Below are 25,910 nucleotides of genomic sequence, written 5' to 3'. Positions count from 1 at the left end.
GGAAAGAAAGAAGAGAATATAAATCATTCCACTGTTAGCAGCAGTAAGAAAAGGATGGGCTTTGATACACATCAGACACACACACACACACACAAATAAAACCTTAAGATACAGGAGCAAGAAGTGATTTCTAAACCAAAAATCAAAAGACAGACAGAGGTTGCATTAAAGATATAAATACACAGACAAAGACACAGAGAGATCAACTTCCATGCAAATATTTCAGTTTATTTTCACTATGGCCTTACAGACACAACATGGACAGACATACAGACACAAAGACAGAGATTACCCAGCAGTGCGTCCCTGAAACTCATACCAGGTGGGACCAAGCCTTATCTGCAGTTTGTAGACAATGTCTCTCCTGACCCCATTTCATCAATGTTTGTGATTATGTTGTACAGCCTGTGATGATGCACATTTCCCAATGAAATTTATTTGGATGAATAAACAAACCTTAAATCTCGACATGTGTAATATTTTTGTGTATGTGAAAGTTCACTGCTATACATCACATACTGTGTCCCTTCCACCACTCCCTCTTTCAGATGAACACAATGGCAGTGCATGATCACACACAGTCCGATGCACAGTCATCCCACTCACCTCAATGAAAGGTGGCTTGCCTGTGGCCATCTCTATCACTGTACAACCCAGTGACCAGATGTCAGCCTGCAAATGACACACAGACAGACGTGACTGTAAGAGAATGCACACTGCTTCCAAAACTGTCCACCCTCAATGGTAACTCAAACTTTACACAATCTCACAAGTACATCTCAATTTTGGGTTTAAAAAGTACTTTAAAATGTCACAATACAAATACAAAGAATTTGACTGGACAAGAAGTAACGTACATATACACACTGTAGGCAATTTAAAACTCCAGAATGTGCATGATATACGAGGAAGGTGTGTGCGTGTGCTGTTCATAATGCAAGGATGGTGACTGTTTCTTTGTGGTTGATTCTTTTTCTCGATGACTGCTGCTTCTCTTTTGTAACATGTAATTTGTAAAGCGCCATGAGTGATTGGTTGTTATTTGAATTTTTTTTATTATTGTTGTTTCTCTCTCACTATATTGCATTTACGAAGCGCTGTATGCCTCTCTGTGAGGGAACAGCACCACTGAAGAGCACTTTGTTATTACTGTTATTATTATCATTACTATTATTATTCTGCCACAATCTGAGATTGTATGACCCAGTCATGTTTTTTTGTTTTGTTTTGTTTTTATAGTCACATCCACACTTGCATCTGCCTTTTTATTTCAAAATCATGATGATATACCAACACCGAGTCATTACTGCTGGGTGTGTAGTACTGAAAGCAGTGAAATAAAATAAAATTATCTATTGTCTCAACCCTTTACTTCACACACGCCAACTGACTGAGATAACAAAGGCAACAGGAATCCAGACCCCTGCCTGAGTCTGCACCAGTGGGTCACGGTTAAGTGTGTGCAATTAAAATAAGTTTGCTTTATTAGCTGGAAAACGAAAAGAATATCATAAAATATTACTAGTTTGACCCACAACTATAGATCACTCTTATCAGGTGGTACTTAAGCACGCATCTTTGTTCAAAAAAATTTTTTTTTTTACAGGAGGAGCAATAAAATCTTGTACTATTCATGTATAAATACAACCTTATACACACAAATTCAAAAAAGCATGCACACTCCTGTATACCACATAAGCAGATCATTCATTCACATACACACACACACACACACACACATACACATGTATTCATAACCAAAAAATGCAAAAGCATGCAAATAGTTGTACACCGCATATGCATCTGTCACAGACATACAAAGATAAACACATATATGCACCAGCACATTACAACCACACACAAACACACTCATCTCAAACACACACACACACACACACACACAAAAGCAAGCACACAACTGTACATTATACACACACACACACAGAAACACACAGAGAAACACACACACACACACACACACACACACACACACATGCCTGCCTCTTCCTGTACCTTAGTTTTTAACACACACACACACACATTACCCACAGCCATAAGCCAAACTTACAGGCGGACCATGTCCCCGCACTCCTTTGTCGATGACCTCTGGAGCCATGTACTGAATGGTGCCTGTCATCACGTACACGTGTTATCTTCATAAGCCTCACAACAGTAACATTTACATTGCAAGATCAGCTGATGGATGCAGTATAAATCTCTGTCATCACTCACAACTGACTGACAAGTAATAATTTCCACTGCTCTGTCAGACGAAAAAAAACCAGTGCCATCTCAATGTTGCACAACTTAACTTTCCTGTGGGGTTTTTTGTTGTTTTTTTACTGCACATGTTTTTAACCAAACTTAAAATATTTATATATTTTCTTTCATTGTATACTATTTCTCCTGATGTTAAACGAATAACGCCAATTCAATTACACTTAAGGCTTTTTTTTTGCTTTTTTTCTATTTTACGAAACACTACTTCCCTTAATGTTAAAAACATAACACCAATTCAAGACCACTCGACCATTGAGTCATTACTCTTTTTCTTAATTATTCATTTATTTGGTTGAAGCCAATGATGTGGTTAAAATACACCATCTGATCATGAAACGAAGTGTTCAAAGTTGTTAATATTCAGTTTTCCCATCACTTGATTTCTTCTGACAGCAGTGACGCTGCCCAAACCTACTTTCAACATTTTATTTCAATGCACATACGTACATGAAGGTAAGAACTGGGCCCCGCCTTCAAATACCCAGCCCTAGACACAGCGGATATAAATTCACTGCCCTGATGGCCGTAAAAGGCTAAGGGACCTTTAACATACATTTGGAAAAAAACATTAACAGTCCAAAGCTCTGTATGTGTCCAACATACCAGCAAATGTGTCAGCACACGGGTTGATGCCAGACAGCCTTTTGGATGTCCCGAAGTCTGAGATCTTCAGCACTCCGCTGTAAGTGTTCACCAGCACATTGTCCCCCTTGATGTCACGGTGCACTATCTTGTTTTCGTGCTGCAAGCAGAAAAAGTCCACTGGGTCCTTGGATTTTAAATGGTTGTGGTAAAAAAACTTCTACAGTTCATTACAATAAATCATATTGCTTTTGTTGTTCTTGTTCTTGTTGCTTTCTAGGTGGATGCATTACCACAAGGCCACCACTTAACAAACTTTCAACTCACCAGGTACTTCAGCCCTTCCAGAATCTGTTTTGTGTAGAAGGCAATGGTCACTTCGTTGTCCTTCAGAGGACCCCACTTGGACCTCAGCAACTGAGACAACGACCCTGCAACGTACCACAATAAACAAGTTTCATGGGCAAGCGTAACTGACATTATTCCCAAACAATACCTACAGTTGTTTTATATAACACACACCACAAGTACATTTCATTTTATAAGAAATAATGAAGTATTCTGTATTCTGAAGAATGGACCTGGCATTTTTCAAGGAGTTGCAAAACATTACTATCTTTTCACAGAAAAGTTTGGATTTTTTTGTTTGTGTTGTTTTGTTGTTGTTGTTGTCTGTGTTCTCTGAAGTTCTGTGTCCTCTGAAAAATTTAATTGCCAATATAAAAACAAAAGGTCATATATCCCATAGCCCTTTGGGCATTGGGAGAGTGAAATCATGTCCATTGTGCCTAGGGCTTGGTACAGAAAGACAGGACCCAATCCTCTCATTCTGCCAATTCGAACTTCCCCTTCCAAAGTCAGGTAACCATTCACGCCTGGGTGGAATGAGGAAAACTGGAGTAAAGTACCTTTCCAAAGGACAAAACACCATGCTAAAACAGGCCTCAAACCCTAATTACTGGTGAACACTGGATCAGAAGTCCAATACCAACCAATACTGACACAGTGCTAATATATGCCAAAATGGAAATCCATATGATACAGAAATACTCCCACCTATTGTGCTTTTTTGATGCAATGGTTTATGATAGCAGTCTGTAATATCGTCTTGCTGTATATATACACATATTTGTAGGGAGTTTTCTTGTATGTCTTTATATGCTGTTGCAAGCCATTGAGCACTACCTTAAATGTATTGTTTCATGTAAGGCACTTAGAGCCCAAAATACAGGGAGTTTGCACAATATAAGTACTCTCTCTCTCTATCTCTCTGTTTCTCTCTATATATATCTATCTATCTATCTGTATTAATATATAAGTATACATATTCTTTTTTCTCACCTCCAGGAACCTGTTCCATGAAGATCTTGAAGTAGCCATCTTCACTGGCTGAACCCAGGTACCTGACGATGTTCTTGTGACTCAGGCGACTGTGCAACTTGATCTCTTCATGCAGTGGCTGCACCTCCCTTCAGGCACAAACACACACACACACACACACACACACACACACACAAACACACACGCACACGCACACACACACACACATGCCCATAAACACACACACACGCACACACATCACAACATAACAACTGATCTGGAGGGATGAGAAGGAAATCAAAGTAACTTTACTAACACTCTCTTCTGGGGTTTTTCTCTATGCTGGCTGGCTAACAAGGCTACTACTATCTAGCTTGTTACCCAAATATTCATATTCACATGAATCAGTGAAACCACACACACACACACACACACACACACACACACATCTCAAATAACTACTGATTGTCAGTGACATGTCTTTTGTATTCTAGGGTAAAAACTGGCTGGCATAAACAAGCCATACATTTTTCCATCACAGAATATGATCAGTATCAAAAACAGTGGTTATTGTTTTTCATACACAAGGACTGTCAGTGGTCAAAAGGTCTTCCACATGAAACACTCACAAAAAAGAGGTTCTCTACATGTTCCCCCCAAAAAGGAACATAAACCAGTTGCCTTGCTTGTGCTGTAGTGTTCAGAGTTCTCATCAACGGCATTAACATCTTCCTCAATGACACAACTGAGATGGATGTATACTTACTGCTGGAATTTCTCAGGCACTTCCTTGATGGCAATTTTCACTTGTGTCTTTTTGTCCCGGGCTGCGTACACAGCTCCATATGTGCCCCTCCCAAGGCAAATGCGAGAACCTTTCTCGTCCAGATCATATTCATACTGAAACAGGAATATAAATGTCTGACAAAGGAATTTTGACAACAAACCAGTACAATACAACATGTGATTCAAAACATTCAGCTGTTTTAAATCCTGTTTCGTTTTCAGCAAAATATAAATCCTCTTGTAAACTCCTTTCAACCGTGCGCTTCCAATAAGTGAGTGAGAGAGTGAGAGAGAGAGAGAGAGAGAGTGTGTGTGTGTGTGTGTGTGTGTGTGCGTGTGTGTGTGTGTCTTGAATGTTCAACATAATCATCACAATGGTATGTTTAAGCTTTTAGGACAACCATAAGAATGAACACACAGTCAATGAGTGAACCACTGCTGAACAAGCAAGCACTTGAACAGACTATTCCCAAGCGATAATCAAACTACAATCATCCTAACCTTGCAAATGAATGCTCTGCTTCTTCATTATTGCAGTTCAGTTTACCTGTGCCTGCTTCACTGAACCTTTATTTTTTGTTTAATAAACGGAAAAAAATAAAGGGGGGGTGGGATGATGAAGAAGTTTTATTTAAGATTTTCCTTCACCCCTGAAAAGTAAGAAACACAGATAAATAAATAAATAAATAAGTTTCAAGTCTTTTGGTGTTTGGACATTAGTAAATAATTTTTTTTTAAACACAAACAAAAGCAAAACTATTTCCTAAGTTTAGAAAAAAAATACAGTGATTACATACCTCGACAACATCATCAATGCTGTCCTCATCTGCCATGCAATCCGGGCTTGTACACAGTTCACTCATGCTGTCATAAAACCTGAAACAGAAAATCAGCACCAACCTGTATCAAAAACTGGGACTTCATTTACATGGGGCATTAACACACACACGCACACACACCCCACCACCACCACCACCACCAACAACAACAACAAACCCCCCAAAGACACAATCATTACTTTACATCCATGCCAAACATGGGAGCTGTAGAACTATGCAGGGTAACATACAGAATGGATTGTTCCTGGTAAATAAAAACACCACAGATGATCAGCAAACTCTGTGTGAATTCTGCAGTATGTGCAAACAGGTAAAGACCAACTAACACCTCTTTATCCACTTGTGCAATGCTTCAATCACAGTCAGAGCTAGATATCTAAATGGTTCCATGCCAGTAAAAAAAAAGAAGAAAAAAAGAAGAAAGATTCAATGACTGACAAGACATTGGATCTGAATCATACATCAGTCTCACAAAATAGACACACTCACAGGACATAAAAACTCAAACCACATATCTTCACAAGTAATATGAAAATATCTGTCTGACAAAGAAAAAGAAAAAAACTGTGCAAAACCATATACAGTAAACCTCTGAAGTTCACTAAAAACAGACCTACCTTTGAGCCTGGACATCTGAGGAGAAGAATATGTGGAAGTCATCGTCTGAGATGTCCTGAACATAGAGGAAGATGGCTCTGCTGTCTCTCTTGTATAAACTGCAATGGACCACAGTCAGGGCAGGCTCAGAAAAAAAAGATCAAAAATGTTATTTACAGATAAATCTTACATAAACACACACACACTGACAACATGAAACATGTCCAAACAGTGATGTTCTGAAAGAAAAAAGAAAAAAATGTTTCAGTTATTTTCAAGACTACCAGTCTTTCTCCAAATGTTTCAAACAAAATTTGACTGTGGTAAAAAATAAAAATTAAAAAAGGAGGGGGTGGGGGCGTTCTGACTATAAAGTACATTCCTGGGGAAAAAAAAGCATTAACACAAGATTATGATAACACAAAACATATAAAAACACTGTAATTCATGCACTGTCCAGACTTTCAGCAATGGCTCACTGATCCACACAGTTACACTTTAATGCTAACAAATACACGCATCCACACTGATGATCACACATCCTGCACAAAGGACAGCATTGTCTTGAGTATTTCTTGATCATGTTAAAATCTTTTTTACATTCATACATACATATGAAGATGCACTGCTGTATACACAGACATAATGTACACACATATAATATACACACACACTTACAAACACACATACATGACAGCACTCACACACACATACTAACATTCATACACATGCCAAACGCATGAACAAACCCACAACAACACACATCACCCTCATCAGACATGAGGATTTTCTTGAAGACACCACACAAGCCTGATTTAAAGTGAATATTGTAAACATGTAGCATGCTACTGTGGGGGGGGGGGGGGGGGGGGGGGACTTTCAAATACAGAAATATACACTTTTTGAATGTGAGGCTTGAAAGACATTTATACTTTCTGAAAAGATCACATCTTGATGTCCACAATTTCTTCTTACTGCACTGGTAAGAATTTATGAATGTTTGCTTCACAGTCCAGTTTGAACATTTGCTTCTTTTTTTTTTTTTCATTTTGAATTTGCAAAAGTTCTAATTCCTTTATACACAGTTTTTTGGGTGTTTTTTGTTGTTTTTTTGTTTTGGTCTTTTTTTTTTTTGTCTAAAAACAGACATTTAACTGAAAAGCACACACACAGACCTGATGCGCTTGATGGTTTCACAGGGGAAGGTCCAGTCATTCAGGCCATGATCACCAACGTCAGGGGCCACATGCCACAGCCGCACACTCTGCCCACACAACATCCACCATCATTCCAAACACCAGTCCCACCTTTTTCTTCTCTTCTTTCCAATAGCTTTAAATCATCTGCATCAGACAGTGACACTTACTCTGTGCATGTATCAATGCTGACAATGACTCTAAGCTCTATGCATGTATCAGTGCAGACTAAGAAGTTAACTACATGCACGTATCAATGCAGAAAATGACTCTAGCTCTATGCATATATCAATACAGACTATGAATACAGCTCTATGCATGTATCAATGCAGACTATGATGCCAATTCTAAGCATGTATCAATGCAGACAATGGCTCTAGCTCTACGCATGTATCATTGCAGACTATGATGCTAATTACATGCATATATCATTGCAGACTATGACTATAGCTGTATGCATGTATCAGTGCAAATAATGACTCTAGCTCTGTGCATGTATCAATGCTATTGCTGTATTGGTTTATCCATCCCATAGTTCAGCTGATGACTGACATATCCGTTTAATGATTCTGCTGTGTCTTGGTCTCAGAATGTTCACTAAATTTTGCACCGTTTAATTGACTCATCCTTATGAAATCATTATCATCATAATCACTACCATTATCATTGATGTCACTTGCATTTTTTGGATGAGTGGCACAAGAATAACGCCACTGAAATGAAGCAAATAATGGGACGACTTTTTTAAAATAAGTAAATATATTGAAATTTTCAACACAACAACAACAAAAAAATCATAATAAAAATAGAATAAAATAAAAGAAAATGAAATATAACAGAATACAACAAAACTTAAATAGAAACAATGAAACAAAATAAAGTAACAGCCAGTAAGCACATACAATGCCCAGTAGCTTACCCTGTCCTGTACATCATCGTGCATGTTAACCTGGATGTAGCTGGGTATGAACACTCGTGTGGGCTCCAGAATCAACACCTGCAAACAGCGCAACTGCACAGGTACTGGTGAACACGAGCACTTCATCAATTCTCAATAAAACAGACTAATCTCCACAATGTCAAAAACCCAACAAGAGAAAGAAGGGATTTTCACACCACCTATGACTTGAATGAGAGGGAGGGGATTGTGGGGTGGGAAAAACTTACCTCCTTCCAAAATAACAGCCCCCCTCACAATTCTCGGTCTACAATCTCTCTAGCTTTTTACTTCAAAACATTTACAGCTTTATCTTTCATCCCTCAAAATCAGAGCTTTGCATGCGTGAGGATGAATGGTGTGTGAGCAACCTGATTTATAAACCAGATAAATCTCTAAACAAGATTCAGCACTATATAAATACTTCTTCTCATTATTATTAAAATGGGTAGAGAGAGAAAGAGCTTGCTTGGGTTCACAGATTTCTGCCTGCTGACAGCAAAAAATGAATGTCAGGGAAATAAGGAAATATTCACACCATGGAGATGCTTCCACAACATATCCCCTTTCATGTGACAATCTGGTTTTCATTTGGAAGCATTTTCATACCTCACTGTTCAAAAATTATCAACAGAGATGTCATCTTTCAGTCCACCACCTCTGAGGCACACCATTTCAGCTTATACAACACCATGTTTCTTATGAATGACCCCTAACAATCTTTCTTTTCTGACCATTTCTTTTTTTTTTCTCTATGAACTTTTTGCCTTTCAGTCATGAATATTTTTCAATACTTACAGGGTATCTGCTACTTTTGATCTCTTCTGCAGGCGTTGAAGCTTCCATGAAAAATTCTATCCAGAAATTGAAACCCTGCAACACAACAAAAACCATGGCAACTACATCCAGAAAAGCTAGTTGTCATGCCTTTTATACAATTTCAAAAAAATCTGTAAAATCAAGAAGAAAATGGAGAAACTTAAGAAAAAAAATTGATCTGATTTTTTATGCCAACAACATTCTATAAAAATTCACAAATGATACACTTTATAAGCACTTTGACCAGATTTAAACCTTTGAAACCTTAATGTACTTATCCACTGTGAAATATCCATCATCCAAAACCTCATTTAGATTTGTAAACAAAAAAACAAACAAAAAATCGCATCATATTTACCTGTAAATCTTTGCTGTTTGTGGTGCTCCGCTTTTTACGGAATCTGTCAATGAGAGCAATGTTCCCCACTGTGGACTTAAGATACCTGTGGGAAAGAAAAGGAAACAAAACTGGATGAAAAGAACATTTTCTCAGTGTTTTTCGGCACTTTAAACTTTCTATACTAAGTCAATTACTGAAAAAACAAAAACCACTATGAAAAATGTCTGGTTTTGTACCGTTTCTAATCAGCACAATGATGAAAGTTTGGTTTTAACCAAGAACCACCCCATACATACATGTATAAATGAATAAAGTAACAACTGACTGAATGAATGTATGTATGTCTCTTTGTATGTATACATGCATGCACATACATGTGTGAGTGTACATGCGTGTACATGCGTGGGCATGTGTGTGCGTGTGCGCATACATGCATTCGTGCATACGTTTGTATGTGCTTTCATGCATGCATGCAAGCATGTATATTCGCATATGTATGTATGTATGTGAGTGTCTATATGTCTGTCTGTGATTGTCCGTGCATTGTTGTCTTCAGTTTAACGTCTTTCCACTTGAAGTGATATTAAACGAGAAAAAAAACAAAAAAACGTGGGGGTAGGGTTTGTGGGAGGGGGAGGGGTAAAAGTGTGTGTATGTGTGGAGGGTGAATAGGGAGAGACAACACTAGGGAAAATGGAAATGTTATAAACGCCAACATCAAACAACTATAACAACTATAACAAATGTCCTATAGGACTACTCAGCAAACCTTCTACAATAACAAAAATCATATTGGAATTGTTAATAACACATTCAAAAGAACTTTTGGTGAAGTCTGGCAGAAAACATTTTAGATTCTGACATTCGAATATTACATGGTTGCTAGAAATTTGTCCGTGCGTGTCTGTGTGTATGTATCATGTGTGGGTGCATGTGTTTCAAGAACACTTCCACAAAAAGAACATGAAAGTCCATTTCAGTAAAGAAATTACTGGCTCAGCAACTCTTCCATCACACTAAAACTGAAACTATTCATCAGTTTTAATTAGAAATCATCAACTCAACTGATCATATTATATGCAAACATAGAAAGGGGGAACCATCCCTAAACCACCTAATTATGTAAAAAAAATAAAATAAAACACCGGAAAAAGAAGACGCCAGTCAGGGGGGCAAAGGGGAGGTTACCTACTTCCGGGAGGTTATCAGCCGTAGCTACTTTCGTTTTCTCCGCATAGGCGGATAGTAGTTTACACAGGACAGGAATGTCAGACCCCTGCTGGAGTCTGCACTAGTGTGTCACGGTTAAGTATGTGTAATTAAAATAAAACAAAAAAGAACTGCTCTCACCAGTAAGTACAAATGCAAACACAGAAAGGTGAACAACCCCAAAACCAACTAATCAGGGTTATCATACAAACACACACACACACACACACACACACACACACACACACACACACAATAATTACTGCCCTCACCAGTTCGGGGGCTCCAGCTTGTACATGCACTCAGCAGCCTGTGTGGCCTTGTTGTAGTCCTCAGCCAACACACTGATCTCAAAAAAGGTGGCCACGTCCCAGTAGTCCGTGAGGGAGGGAAGGCTGCCTTTCTTCCCAATCAGGTTGTTGAGGGTGATGCCTGCAGAGAAAGAGACACAATTCCTGATTATCTCAGAAAGAGACACTATTCCTGGTTATCTCAACTCTCAAGTTAAAAATATGATAAGTGAGTAGTAATTGTAGTGGCACCAACAATAACAGTAGCATTAGTAGAAGAGAAGTAGGAACAGCAACAGCAGCAATAGAGGAGAAACAGCAACAGCAGCAGTTGGTGGCAACAGCAGCAGAAGCAGTAGTAATGACAGCAGCAGCAGTAGAAGAGAAGTAGGGACAACAGCAGCAGGAGTTGAGAAGTTAACAACAGCAGCAGCAGTTTCAGTTTCAGTTTCTCAAGGAGGCATCACTGCATTTGGACAAATCCATGTATGTTACACCACACCTGCTAAACAGTCTGACAGCAGCATAACCCAACCTGCTTAGCAGGCCTCGAGTACACGCATATATATATATATATATGCATTTTCAGTTGCATTAGTGAGACCTGTGAACAAGCTCCAAAGAGCTTCAACATGGACACAAACCAGTAACCAGTAAACCAGTAACCAATATATATATATATATATATATATATATATATATGTATGTATTTGTGAACCTATCTGAGTGGATTTCTTTTACAGAATTAGCCACAGGAAAACACTTTTGTTGCCATGGGTTCAGCACAAGGGACCTGGGTTTTGCTGTCTCATCCAAATGACTAGACACTCAGTTTGATTTTCCAATCAAAGTTGGGAGAACGGGTGAGAGCCGGATTCAAACCCTGACCCTCATGGACACTGAACTGGAAGATAAACATCTCAACAATTCTGCCACCTTGCTCCCAGTAGTAGAAGAGAAATAACATCTGCAGCAGCCACAGTAGAAAAAAAAAGTAACAGCAGCATCAGTAAAACAGAAGCAACAACAGCAGCAGCAGCAGTGAAGCAGCAACAGCAGCAGAAGCCATGTAGCAAAAGCAGCAGCAGCAGAAGCAGAAGATAAGTAGCAACAGCAGCAGCAGAGTGAAGTAGCAACAGTACCAACATAAACAGAAGAAAAGTAGCAAAAGTACCAGCAGTAGAAGAGAAGTAGCAACAGCGGTAACAGCAGTAAAAGAGAAGTAGCAACTACAACCCCTCAGTTCACAATGTGTGTGTCTCACATCCACTCACCTTACCAAAACCACTACCATCCAACTCTTCCCCACCCTTACATATGCAAAACGGAGACAGAATTACAGGTATATACACTTACCTATCCTCTGCAGTTCGGGACAGGAAGAGAAATCTTTCCCTGAGATGACCAGAAGTGTGGCAAGATTGATGCCAGCGTATTCATTTGGTTGAACCTCAAAACCTTTGCGGTACCTGTACACAAAACTTACTAATTAGCTTCTAACAATTAAAAAGAAAAGAACTAAAATAACAAAAACTATAATAATAAAAAAAAAAGATGGAGAAAAAGAAGGAAAAGAACTGTTTTGTATTTCACTTTTTTGTTTTGTGCTGTATGGTAGTGAATCATACTGTATTAAATTCAATCAGAATGTGTTGTACTGCACTTTCAGATTTTCAAAATTGATTTTTGTAACATTCAGTGATTAATGAATTAATGCATTATAAACCCTGCATCCCTTCACAAGCACAACATATATCACAATTATACTTACAAACACCATCCTCTCATCTTGGGTTTATCTAATCATGCACATACTGTTCAAACATGAAATCTGTCATTTTCGTTTTATTCACACACACACACACACACACAAAGCCCAAACACATACCAATGGTCACACACACACACACACACACACACACACACACACACACACACACACACACACACACAGTGACACTTAAACACATAAGCTCATTCTTCTTGCCACCCACCAGTTAATGGCATTCTCCAAGCATTCCTTGTCTGTGTAGTCAGAGTCCACAAACTTGTCCTTGTAGATGCGACCACACAGGCAGATCATGTCCGGCACTGGAGTGTCTGACCTTTCTATTGCCTGCATCAAGCCACAGTGTTGACACCAACTTTAAACAAGAGAGGCAAGGCCTTCAAGACTCACTTGTGATACACATTTTAAAAAAATCCAAGCTTTTTATGTATTGATTATAATTTCAAAATGTAATGTTTAAGATGAGAAAGATCAGTTTAAAGCAAATTAACTCCCCTAGCATTAATTACAGAGTAATTTCCCTTTTTACTATCTGCACCAAAACGTTTGCAAAATAAATAAAAATTCCATGCTTAGCAAAAGAAGTTCCTATTTGAACAAAAAATTATAATAATGACTCCTCTTGTTGTTGTGTCAGAATAAGAGGTCAAAGTGCCAAGTTTAGAGAATACAAAAAATATAAACAGTAAATGCAGTTTGCATATAATTAGGCTTCTTTTTTATTTTTTTGTGCCCATCCCAGAGGTGCAATATTGTTTTAAACAAGATGACTGGAAAGAACTGAATTTTTCCTATTTTTATGCCACATTTGGTGTCAACTGACAAAGTATTTGCAGAGAAAATGTCAATGTTAAAGTTTACCACGGACACACAGACACACAGACACACGGACACACACACACACACAGACAACCGAACACCGGGTTAAAACATAGACTCACTTTGTTTACACAAGTGAGTCAAAAATGAAATGTTGCTGCAGCTTCTCGACGTGTGTAAGCTCTAAATTATACAAGACCGGTGAGTGAGAAATTATTTATGATGATAATTATTATCATCTCTAGTCTTTACTGGCATATATGATTATTACTATTTTCTCTTTTTCACATTTTTATGAAACAATTATCAGTCCACACTCTCAAACTGAAAAAAAAAAAAAAATCACTCACCACCATTTTTTTTTTTTTTTTATTTAATTTTCACCATCAAAACAAAATCAAAATCAGTCTTTCCTCACCAAACCAATATCAAAATCAGTATTTCACCACCTAAACAAAATTAAAATCAGTCTTTCAATGCCAAAACAAAGACAGAATCAGTCTTTCACCACCAGACTATTATCTGCACAGAACAAAGTGCTGACCAGGTGTGCTCACCAAACTATCAGCTATTCCCTGATATCACTTATTTACTGCCCATTATGTCCTCTGTCTGGCATGTAGGACAGCAACATAGAACTGCCAGTCTTGTCTGGTTGGATCAGTTTTCTCTGATACAGGACTAATATATCTGACAGGGTTCAAGCATGAATATTACCTTGCAGACATAAATTACAATATCAACTAAATGCAAACTGTCATTTCATTTTTTTTTCTTCTTTTTTTTATGAAACACAAAGTAACAAGTTAAATGTAATTGTTAACCCACCTGTTTTCTTGTAAATACTTGACACAAGTATTATGTACATATATATATATATATATAATCAACTCACCTTGCGTATGACATTGAGAGCCTTGTCTCTTTCACCATTTCTGTACAGAAAGAAAACAGAAAACAACAATCTTCTTTCTGTTAACTTTCTGGCCAGGTATTTTACCTGGTTTAAGCTGAAGGACTCATGTATTTACAGAATATACAAAACCCAACTGAACACTTTGGAATATAACATGGAATACAATCTAATCAACACACCCATCTCTCTTGTACTTTTCGGTTATAGGTACCCAAATGAAAGTTAATGGATGCCTTTGACAAAAAATTGTGTATGTGCATGCCTGCATGTGCGTACGTGTGTGTCTGTGTTTACCTGTTTTTGTAACGTGCCTAAAGTCCTATTTAGAGAATAGGCGCTATATCATATATTTATGTTAATCATTAATAATTACTATTAAGTATTTTCATTATTATCATTTCATCAGACCCACCTGTTGAGAGCAAAGGCATAGAGCTGCTGTATGCCCAGAGATTCGCTGATCTTGATGTTGGGCAGTTTCCCCAGATCCTCCACCAGCTTTATCATAGACTGATAGTCCTGCGGTAACAAGGAATCAAAGGATCAGCAAGACGACTAACTCTAACAGAATTCTTGTCAGATAACAAAGGTCTACTTACAAAGTGTTTCTGATCTACTGCAATATAAGCCAAACTCGACCAAATTATAATAATTTAAACCATTCTTTCAAATCATAACTGAAACAAACACATGAAAACAAACAACACCAAAATAAGTATTTAATCCTTTCGCTGCCAGGAAAATAAGATTTAACTCTTTCCGGATGAAGGAATGCTCACACATTCCTACACAAAACGTATTTGGTTTCGGACCAAGGAATGGAATAGCATTCTCCGAAAGTAAAATTCCATCATGCGCTGTACACGTGATTTTGTGATTAGCCAAGCAGAGTGTGCTATTCTGGGTCACTCCACAATCGAATGGTATGATTGGTCAGCCTGGGATGTGTGGCCTGTCTCGCACACACGCTGACAAAGTCACTGACCGGTCGTCTGCTCGTGTGCCAGCCTGTTAGCAAAGCGGCCTCTTCTCAGAATGTTGAGAAGCGAACAAGGCAGTGACGGCAATGTTTTAGGGTTGCTGAAGTACTTGAAATGCTACAAACTGAAGGGTCGGACATTGAAGAGGTGGATGATGATGAAGAAGAAAGCGAATTTAATGCAGAAAGCGAGCATGGGTATGGTGATTCGGGGTGAAAAATTGGCAGTATTTTCTACATATGGCAAAACTGTAAAAATAAGATGAGAAATTTGATTTTTTTTTATATGTAATAGCTCAACACGTAATAAACCAGTTCTGAAAGTTTCATTTTCTTACACAGTATTTTGTATTTTTTGTAATTTTTTTCCAAACCCTTACAAATGGGCCGTCTGTGGGGAAAAGCAAGGGAGAAAACTTGTCGTCCCGAGTGAGTTAAGTGAAATCTATTTGCCAGGATTTTTTCACAAAAAAGGGTATAAATTTTCAAAAAATTCTGTGCTCTTTGATATTGGAGAAAGACCCATAAAAGTATAGAGAAAGACCCATAAAAGCATATATTTTCCGAAAGGTAAATGAATAAAGAATACAAAACACATGATGTTTTCCCATTTTATATACTTTTAGTGACATGCTGTTGTTTTGAAATCAGTGTTTTGTTTTTTGTCACATTTTCAACTTGTTTATTACAAACATTAGTCAGGTAATTTGCACTAAAATATTGTATTTTCTGGACAAATGAATACCTGAACACACAAAATCATACTAGAACAACCACAATTACAAAAAAAGGAATGTCAGACCCCTGCCGGAGTCTGCACTAGTTGGGTCACGGTTAAGTATGTGTAATTAAATATTGTATTTTCTGGACAAATGAATACCTGAACACACAAAATCATACTAGAACAACCACAATTACAAAAAAAAAATAAAAAGAGACAGATACACAATGCATTGTTACTTCTCCAAGTGATAATATGGATGTGAGGCCATGCCATCTCAGTCTCCACCCCCCTCCTCTTCACCCCTCTCACATGGTCACTTTATCCACTTCTCATCAGACTGCGTTGACTGTGTCCTGCTAAAAATTTGGTTACTTTCTGTCGTCTGCTACACCTGTACAGCCGGCATCACTTACTGGTAGTCATATCTTGGCCACTCTCTTGATTGCTCCCTTTATTTTCTATCAAATCGTCCTATAAATGTTCACCACTGTCTTCTCCTTCAAAATCACGCTTTAATTCTTTCTAAGCATCAGCTAAAGAAAGCAATCCTGGCTGATTTAGTTCACCATGACCACATGTCTTGAGCACAACGTCAGTCCGACATTTTGTTGAGCAAGCGAGGAGAGGAGCCAGGCAAACACTACGACAGTAACCCAACCAAAACGTTCAAGTAGAGGACTGCCTCATGACGTAGATGGTGTTTCTAACTATGAACAGAATCTAGAAAGATTCCCCAATCTAAATCTACCACTATTTTTGTCAACGAACTGAATGCAAACCAGGGAAAAGTCAGAATATTTCGATGACGAGTTATTTCGTCATTGTGGCAGCAAAGCGTACATACTTGCGAGGACGAGTTATCTCGTCATATGGGCATCCTAGGGGTTAAAAAAGCAAAGTTAAAAAAGAATCACTGAAAAAAAAAAAATCATGCATGACACTTTTGTCTACAGCTATTTTCTCATCCAACAGTTGACAAGTTTGAAAAAAAATAACACTGGCTGGCAAACTGTGTATGTCTCTTTTATCAAATAGCCTTGGTACTTGTACCTCTGATACATTATAAAAAAATATCTGTCTATAGATGGATACATAGATAGATAGATATAGATGTATATAGATATAGATATATAAGATGTGTATATATATATATATATATATATATATATATATATATATATATATATATATATATATAGACACACACATATATATGTAAGTGTACAGACCTGGATTTCTCTGTAGGAGATAAGCATGTTGAAGACTATGTCCACAGACAACAGCTCTGGGTCATCAAGCCTCCGCCGCATTCCTCGTAGAGACTGTGTACAAAGGTCAGAAGTAAGATCAGTTCAATGACACAGTCTGCGTGCACACACGTGCATGTGTGTTGTGTGTGTGTGTGTGTGTGTGTGTGTGTGTGTGTGTGTGTGTGTGTGTGTGTGAGAGAGAGAGAGATAGAGAGCAGTGAATTATTCTATACATCACTAAAACTTTCTGCATGTGCTGTGTGTGTGTGTGTATCAGCAGTGAATGGTTTTTACATTTTTGGTGACACCTTGTGCAAATGTTGTGTGTGTGTGTAAGCAGTGGATCATTTTGTACATCTTTAGTGATAACCTGCGCATGTCTTGTATGTGTGTCAGCAGTGAATCATTTTGTACATCTTTAGTGACACCCTGCGCATGTTTGTTGTGTCAGTAGTGAATCAGTTTGCACAGCTTTAATGACAAGTGCGTGAGTGTTTTGTGTATGCCAACAGCACACAGAGTGTGTGTATGTGTCAGCAGTAAATCATTTTGTACATCTTTAATGACACCCTGTGCATGTGTGTTGTATCAGTAGTGAATTATTTTGTACAGCTTTAGTGACGTGTGTATGTGCTTTGTGCGTGCCAGCAGTATATCATTTTGTACATATTCACACATGTGCACACACACACACACACACACAAATATAGTTATGTACACAAGCATAACAGCCTGGATGCGCACTTGTACAATGATGCATTTCACTTGCAGTCATGCACACACAAACACACACACAGGCGCGTGCGCACACAACACACACACACGCAACACACATACACTCACAAACAAACACTCAAACATATGCATACATTCACACATACCCCTGAATGATGAAAAATGTCAGATGGTGGGACATGAAGAAAGAAGGGAGAAGAGAAAAATACATTAGTTTTCAACGCAAGTGCAACACCGCTGACTATGTACATCTCTCTCTCTCTCTCTCTCTCTCTCTCTCTCTCTCTTCTGTTTTTTTACCTGCTTCAGCTCCTCTCCTTTATAAGTCTCTCGCACCTTGCGAAGATCATTCAGAAATCTCTCCTTCAGGTGAGCTCTGTAACATTGCACATGCAGGAACTGCCAGCAAATGCAAACTAATAAAGAAACAAAAGCAAAGCTAGAAACAAAATGGCCTGGCCATGCTTCGATAACTTTCCTGATACACTGCCTAAGAATAGTGAGATACCATCATGCAAATACTGGAGTCCTGAAACAGTGTTGATCAATTTATCCATCACTGAGAGAGGTACTGTTGTTTTTTTCTGCAAATCCTAAGATGACGCTGAACTGTTTACTGTTCATGCCATGGCATGCACGTGCATTCATCTATGCCAGCGAATCCACTTTGACTGATCAGTCAGTGTTCTTAACAATATGCATGCTGTGTCTGACACTGCACTTACGACTGTTTTCTTTGACAGCTTCATCACTACAATTACAAATATTACAAGACAACCAATGCTCATGTCTCAGTGATCACAATTCTAGACATGTAAGCCATAACAACAAGTTACATTTTTAAGTCAAGCAGACAGCCACAGAACATCAGGCTGCTTCATTCACTTTTTTCTTGATGTTTCCAATGGAAATGAGACAGACATACCACATATATACATATATACATCATTTACACGTGTCCCATGTGTATGAAAATGCATAAGTCTATAAAAAGAAATTTGAGCAAAGAACATATATACACAAGCTCTACACATCATCTAAACATGAACATTTAAGAATTCTGAACAAAGGACATACACATTCTCCTTGTCTACATCACTGAGCACAGCTTTGAGTCGTCTGATGAGTGTGGGTCCTTCCGGATGAACGCAGCACTCTGCTGACATTGACATTCTGGGCGCCATGGTTTCAGTCACATACACCATACCACAGTGATCTATTTGATAGGGCAGGAATGTAATGCCCATGGAACACGATAACTGCACACACACACACACACACACACACACATCAGTACAACATCAAGCAAACAACAAAAAGTCATCATAATGCTACTATCATTTATTAAGCACTAAATTTTGTTTGAAAAACAAATCAAAGCATTTAAATTTTTCAGCTCATTTGAATTAGTTAAATTTCAAATTACAAAGACAACAAGAAGAGAATGCTTCCATGAACATAGATATAAAGTCACAGGTGGAAAACATGTTGAATAATGTAAAGCAAACACATTATCAATTCAGAAAGAAATAAGTTTTTACATTTCATCGTGACCACTAAATGGTTGTTGCTGTTGTTTTTTTCCATGTAGGCAGTTAAACTTTGTTTAGGGGGGTGTACATACTGACTATATTCTTGTTTCCTGACATACCAAACTCTGACATGGATTACAGGAATCATGAACGAGCACATTCATCTTCTGCATGCATAAACACAATATGGGGATTCAGGCACCAGCATGTCTGTACATATGTTAACCTGGGACAAGAATTTTTAAATTCTCTACCCTTAACCCACCAAATGCCGTAACAGGGACTTGAAGAGTCAAACCCTCAGACTGAAGACTCAGATGATGACCCTGTCAACAAATTCTTTTTTTTTTTCCCCCTTTTCTTTTTTGTGGGACCTCAAACTTCCCACTGTTTACCACTTCTTTTTCTTTTTCTTTTGTTGTGTGGGGTCTCCAGCTTTCTTTTTTTACACACTTCATGTTGTTTGCTTATGTACATTTATACATATACATAGTATCTGGTCCAGTTTCCCATTATTTCTTTATTATTCCATTTCTATACACGCACAATTTGTTTGTCTGTTTGCTACTATATAAATGGAAAACAAATTCTTTTGACTCCTTCCTGAAACACACACACACACACACACACACACACTTCAAAATAGTAATGAAAGTCCTCCTCCAAATTCATGGCATTTTAACCCCAACCCCTCCCACTAAAAAAAAAAAATTATTTAAAAAAAAAACAAAAAAAACCCTGTACCCTCATGGACAAGGTGGTCTCTGGGTCCATGTCGAAGAGGATGACAATGTTGTGCGTCATGCCCATGCTCTGGCGGATGCCAATGTGGTAGAAGAGGGGAGCCTGCTGCACCCCTACTGACATATCCACTATGGCCACATCCGCATTGTAGAACACGTCCAGCACTGAGGTTTCCCCAAAGTCCAGTTTCTGGAAGGACACCGTTTCCAGCACTGCCTGTGTGCTGAAGCTGAGGAGATAAGAATAATAATAACAATAATAATAATAATAATAAATACATAAAAATAATAATAACAATAATAAAATAATGGTTAATTATAAAGCACTCTTATCCAGAAAATTGCTCTAGGTGGTTAAAAAGACACACAGTATTATACATGACACATTACATCAATATTACATGTATAATTTTAGCCAAACAATAAATTATTTTGCTTGTTACAGTTTTATTGTCAGTTTCAAAGAGGCATCAAATCACACAGTGATCAATGTTAAGCTACATCCTATATGTTGAAAAAAATAAAATAAAATAAAAATAAAGGAGAGACAAATAAAATATTAAATAAAAATGAAATGAAATAAACAAATGAGTAAATAATAAAATAATAAAAACGAAACATTGTACACAGAAGGCAAATAATCAAAATGAGGTAAGAATAAAATATTTTAAAAAAACAGGGGGGGGGGGGGGGGGAGGGAAAAACGTGTGCAAACATGCACATCTTCCCCCCCCCCTCCCCCCACACACACACATTCTACTTACTACAAATGAATAAAAATATGATGCTATAACTTTAACTGACACAATGTTCTCCATTCAACATTTCCCATATCTCTCAGTCTCAGCATACTGATGAACAAAAGGCAGAAGAAAAACAAGAAAATTTTTTTTTCGTTCTTTCTGACAAGAAAATAGCAATTAACTTATTAAGTATATTCAACAAAACTGATTTCTTCCTTTTTTTTCTTTTTATAATGATCTGAATAACAACTTAACCTACAATTAAAGAAAAAAAAGTACGAACATTTTGACAAAACTAAAACTATTCTGTACACAGATTACCAATTACATACCATCAAATGAGATCAATGTAAGTAAACAATCCTCTTATCTATAACTTGTATAATGGCAATCAGTGGATAAATTTTTATTTGACCAAGTAATTTACAATTCATACATTTCAATTGAGCTGTTTAAATCATAGATTACAACTTGAAATACTGCACACAAATAACTGATTTTTTTCTGTTTTTGGGGGGAGGGGTGGTAGTGGGGGAAGGTGGGGGGGTCACTCCACACACACACACACACACACAAAAAAAAAAAATGCAGTCACACATGCACAAGCACACTCACACATACAAACACACACACATTCATAAACACACACAGACACGCACGCGCTTACACATGTACACACACACACACACACACACACACACATGCATGCACACACGCACACACACACGCGCACGCGCGCGCGCGCACACACACACACACACACACACACACACACTCACACACACGCTCCCTACCGCACACACACATATCCTTTCCTCTAAAATAATCAATCCAGTACACCCCCACCTTTTGCAGGCATTCTGAACTTCACTGAAGGCCTTCTCTCTGGCAGCCAACAGCTCCGCATTGATCAGACTTTTGCTGTCGGCACTGGCAGACAGGCTTTTGCTGTCTCCATTGGCGTGTCCGACATACACTACTTTCATTGTCATTACCTGAAAGAACAAACTGTACAACTAGTACAATCACTGTGATGCAAAAGCCAAGAGTGCACACACACATAATGCATTTTACACACACAAGCACACAAGCACTATTTACATACATGAATGCATAAACACAGTACATGCACATCTCTCTCTATTTGTATGCATATGTGATATATGTGTGTGGGGGGGGGGAGGACGGGGGAAGTATGTGAGTGTGTGTTTCTGCATGTATGTGGGGGGAAGGGAGCAAGGTAATTGTGTGTGTGTGTGTGTGTGTGTGTGTGTGTGTGTGTGTGTGTGTGTGTGTGTGTGTGTGTGAGAGTGTGACATGTAGAGAACATAATAGTGCAGATACAGAATTCCACTGCAATATCAATGATTTTTATGTGTTTTTTTTTAATTCTGACCTTTTACCAAATGGTTTTTGGCAGATAGTAAAATTTACCTTGGTTTTATAAACATATAAGGATCACTTTAACAAGCCTGAATACTTTGATCTGCGTGCATGTGTTGTGTTGTGTTGTTATTTACCTTTGTTTTATAAACATATAACTATTATAAGGATCACTTTAACATGCCTGAATACTTTATCTGCGTTTGTGTGCTGTCTTGTCATAGAGATCATCAAGAGCTATCCACCTTTCATTTTGTTGATCTGTTTCAATGACAAGAACAACCAGCTTTATCATAATTCTTACCAACACCGTTATCAAAATAGAATTCAATTCATTTATTATACAGTACACTAATTTGCACACAGAAGCACACTGCAGTTTTCACTTTACGATACTTATCACAAACAATGCACAGTAGTCATTCAAATTTAGTTAGTATCAAAACATACTCATAATACTGTAGTTTAATACTGGTTTAGTGAATGGCTACACACACACACACACACACACACACACACCACACACACGCGCACGCGCGTACACACACGCGCATGCGCGTGCGCACATGGAGAGAGACAGACAGACAGACAGAGAAAGAATGCGAATTTTGTATACTCAGAAAATAATGTATTTCAAAGCTAATATTGTAACACCCATGAGACATATATATGTTTTCCCATTTAAAAAAAAAAAAGGTTAACACATATTATATATACTGTATACATTATTATTGTAAATGTGTATCTGGGTAAAGGATCATTGACCAGTAGTAGGCAGTACAATATTTTTTATCAATATTATGCACATGACATGAACATTATATATTGGTATGAGTCAATGTATATTTCTGTCCTGTGGCTGAGACTGCAGTGAGACCTTGCACAAAACAAAACAAAGGTGACCCTTAGAAATACTGTAGCATTCTCCCCCTCCCCCCCCCCCTCCCCCAGTCTCTCTCTCTCTCTCTCTCTCTCTCTCTCTCTCTCTCTCTCTCTCTCAGCATCTGTCTGCCTGACTCCTCTGTGTCTGTGTGCGTATCCATGGCTATACATGTGTGACTAAAATGCCAAACAGGGTTTCTCTTGGGCTACAATCATCATTACAAGAACTGGGTTATATAGTGTGAGCAGCATTGCATGAGGATTGGGCCTCACATCCACTGTCAATGTCACCAATGTGACTGTAGTGTTGAGTCAATGAGTACACATCAACTATTACATCCTGTGCAGGCTCAGGGTACAGGGGCAAAAATTTTACACAACATCCACAGCCCAAAGCTTTTCACTACCCTTCCTTCAGTTTCAATGAACAAATAATGCCATCCTTCTTTTGCCCACTCAGCCACTTGAACATACTATTATTAGACTAGACCATCCGGCATACGTAATACAGCTCTTAAAATTTTGCAGATGTTACCAAGTAAGCTTTTCAAAATGTTAGTACTTGATACATGTTTAATGTTAGTTACTGATCTGCACCAGAGGTTATCCACTCTGTTACTGATTCTTAATATCTAAAGGCTTCAAATCACTAAGAACTACATGTGCATGTGTAATAAAAACATTCTCAACACATTCAAATGTATTTTGTGATGTATTGTATTCGTAGTTGGTTTTGGGTTTGTTTGTTGTTGTTTTTTTTTATGGAAATATAACTGCAGACTGGACTGCCATCTATCGGGTTGAAAATCTTGAAAATTTGAAAATGAATCAAGTCTCTCTTGACTCCTTAATTGTTCTCAGAAAGGGACATGCCAGGAATTTTAGTCTTTTCATAACACATAACATTTGTATAATATTTGTGTCATTCTTCAGTGCTGGCCACACAAAGTGGGAATTGGCGGCAAAATTAAAACTGATTAAATGCAGTTTAAACTGGTTGTTTAATCATCTTAATTCTTTATTATTTATATCTTCAGGCACAATTGGAAGAAAACAACAAAACGTTTTTGGTCAATTTCTTCATGTTTTGCCATTTTTTACCTCAACTTTTTTTTTATACAATTAAAAATCATGTACACACTACTCAATAAATGCACCACACATGCATACATGATATAATCAATCATCACTTGAGAACACGTTTCCTAATTTTTTCACTGAAGTAAGTGACCACCACCAGCAACCAGCATTGAAGAATGATCCAAATATTCTTTCTTTATTTCTGTGGATAATTATGTTGTTCTTCTCACAAAACTTTACTCTTTTCAATACAACTGACTCAGAGACTGTCTTTAAATGTAAACTGTGTCAAGGATACAATGCATATAACTAGTTCTATATAAGAATAAGTCAAGTATAGTCTAACCGATGCTTTATTAACTGCTAAAATATTTTTGTCCATATGGGGATATGCACACTGTGTGTAAACTTCAGTGATTCCAGTCAAGCACCAGACCAGTCTCTCAAGGCATCAATAATCAAAACATATGTGTGCGCGCACGTGCCTGTGTGTGTGTGCATTCAATAAACTAGTATCTTATCAGGCAAATCATTTATTAATATTTTAACAAGAAGTGGTCTAAGTATGCTTCACTGTGAAATATCATTCAAAACTGCAGTATCTCCCACTCTCATTCCATGTGATCTATTTCTTAATCAGTTCTTGACCATAAATAACTTATTGCTCAGTAATCCAATATTCTGTATGCTAATAACTGTTTAATCAAGTCCTTGATCATGCATTAGATTACCCATTAAATCAAATATTCCACATGGTAATAACTTTGTCTTTCAACTGGTAAAGAATCACAAGCTTCTTTTTGTTTTTTAAATCTAAACACAATTCACAAATTCAGTATCATACCCATGTGCTAATAACAGAATCAAAAGCCTTTTCTTTTTAATCTAAGCATAGTGCATCAATATTATACTCATTATCAATGAGATTTTTACTTCCAGCGCTGGAAAGAACCAAATAAAACATGCTTGTTGTTTATGGAATCAATCAATAATCTGTGTGTAATTTATGTACCCATTATTGATTATAATTATTCCACAATATGCATATAATTTTTGTTTAATGTTTCATGTGGTTCAAAACCAAATACTATTCTTTTTTTTGTTTTTACATTTAAGTGCAATGCATCAATATTCTGCCCA

General features: G+C 37.6%; 1 protein-coding gene across 16 annotated transcripts in view; it reads right to left on the bottom strand.

Annotated features, from left to right (window-relative positions):
• LOC143297933 (mitogen-activated protein kinase kinase kinase 5-like) overlaps positions 1-25,910 on the bottom strand; it is an 83,317-nt gene that overhangs the window by 56,352 nt on the left and 1,055 nt on the right. For all 16 annotated transcript variants that reach the window (XM_076610534.1, XM_076610538.1, XM_076610530.1 and 13 more), the window contains exons 2-23: positions 22,272-22,420; positions 20,684-20,912; positions 19,485-19,666; positions 18,708-18,783; positions 17,652-17,744; positions 15,132-15,238; positions 14,699-14,738; positions 13,190-13,311; positions 12,552-12,664; positions 11,178-11,337; positions 9,715-9,799; positions 9,336-9,410; positions 8,520-8,597; positions 7,580-7,668; positions 6,425-6,523; positions 5,766-5,844; positions 4,949-5,082; positions 4,204-4,331; positions 3,190-3,293; positions 2,884-3,022; positions 2,069-2,130; positions 607-672 (exon numbers count right to left, since the gene is read on the bottom strand). In XM_076610534.1, the coding sequence (XP_076466649.1) occupies positions 607-672; positions 2,069-2,130; positions 2,884-3,022; positions 3,190-3,293; positions 4,204-4,331; positions 4,949-5,082; positions 5,766-5,844; positions 6,425-6,523; positions 7,580-7,668; positions 8,520-8,597; positions 9,336-9,410; positions 9,715-9,799; positions 11,178-11,337; positions 12,552-12,664; positions 13,190-13,311; positions 14,699-14,738; positions 15,132-15,238; positions 17,652-17,744; positions 18,708-18,783; positions 19,485-19,666; positions 20,684-20,912; positions 22,272-22,420 (2,409 nt within the window). The remainder of the gene's footprint in view (positions 1-606; positions 673-2,068; positions 2,131-2,883; positions 3,023-3,189; positions 3,294-4,203; positions 4,332-4,948; positions 5,083-5,765; positions 5,845-6,424; positions 6,524-7,579; positions 7,669-8,519; positions 8,598-9,335; positions 9,411-9,714; positions 9,800-11,177; positions 11,338-12,551; positions 12,665-13,189; positions 13,312-14,698; positions 14,739-15,131; positions 15,239-17,651; positions 17,745-18,707; positions 18,784-19,484; positions 19,667-20,683; positions 20,913-22,271; positions 22,421-25,910) is intronic.

The sequence above is a fragment of the Babylonia areolata genome, chromosome 23, assembly GCF_041734735.1.
Source record: "Babylonia areolata isolate BAREFJ2019XMU chromosome 23, ASM4173473v1, whole genome shotgun sequence".
Lineage (NCBI taxonomy): Eukaryota > Metazoa > Mollusca > Gastropoda > Neogastropoda > Buccinidae > Babylonia > Babylonia areolata.
The sequence above is the reverse complement of the archived record's forward strand: the minus strand, read 5'-3'. Positions and strand labels throughout refer to the sequence as shown.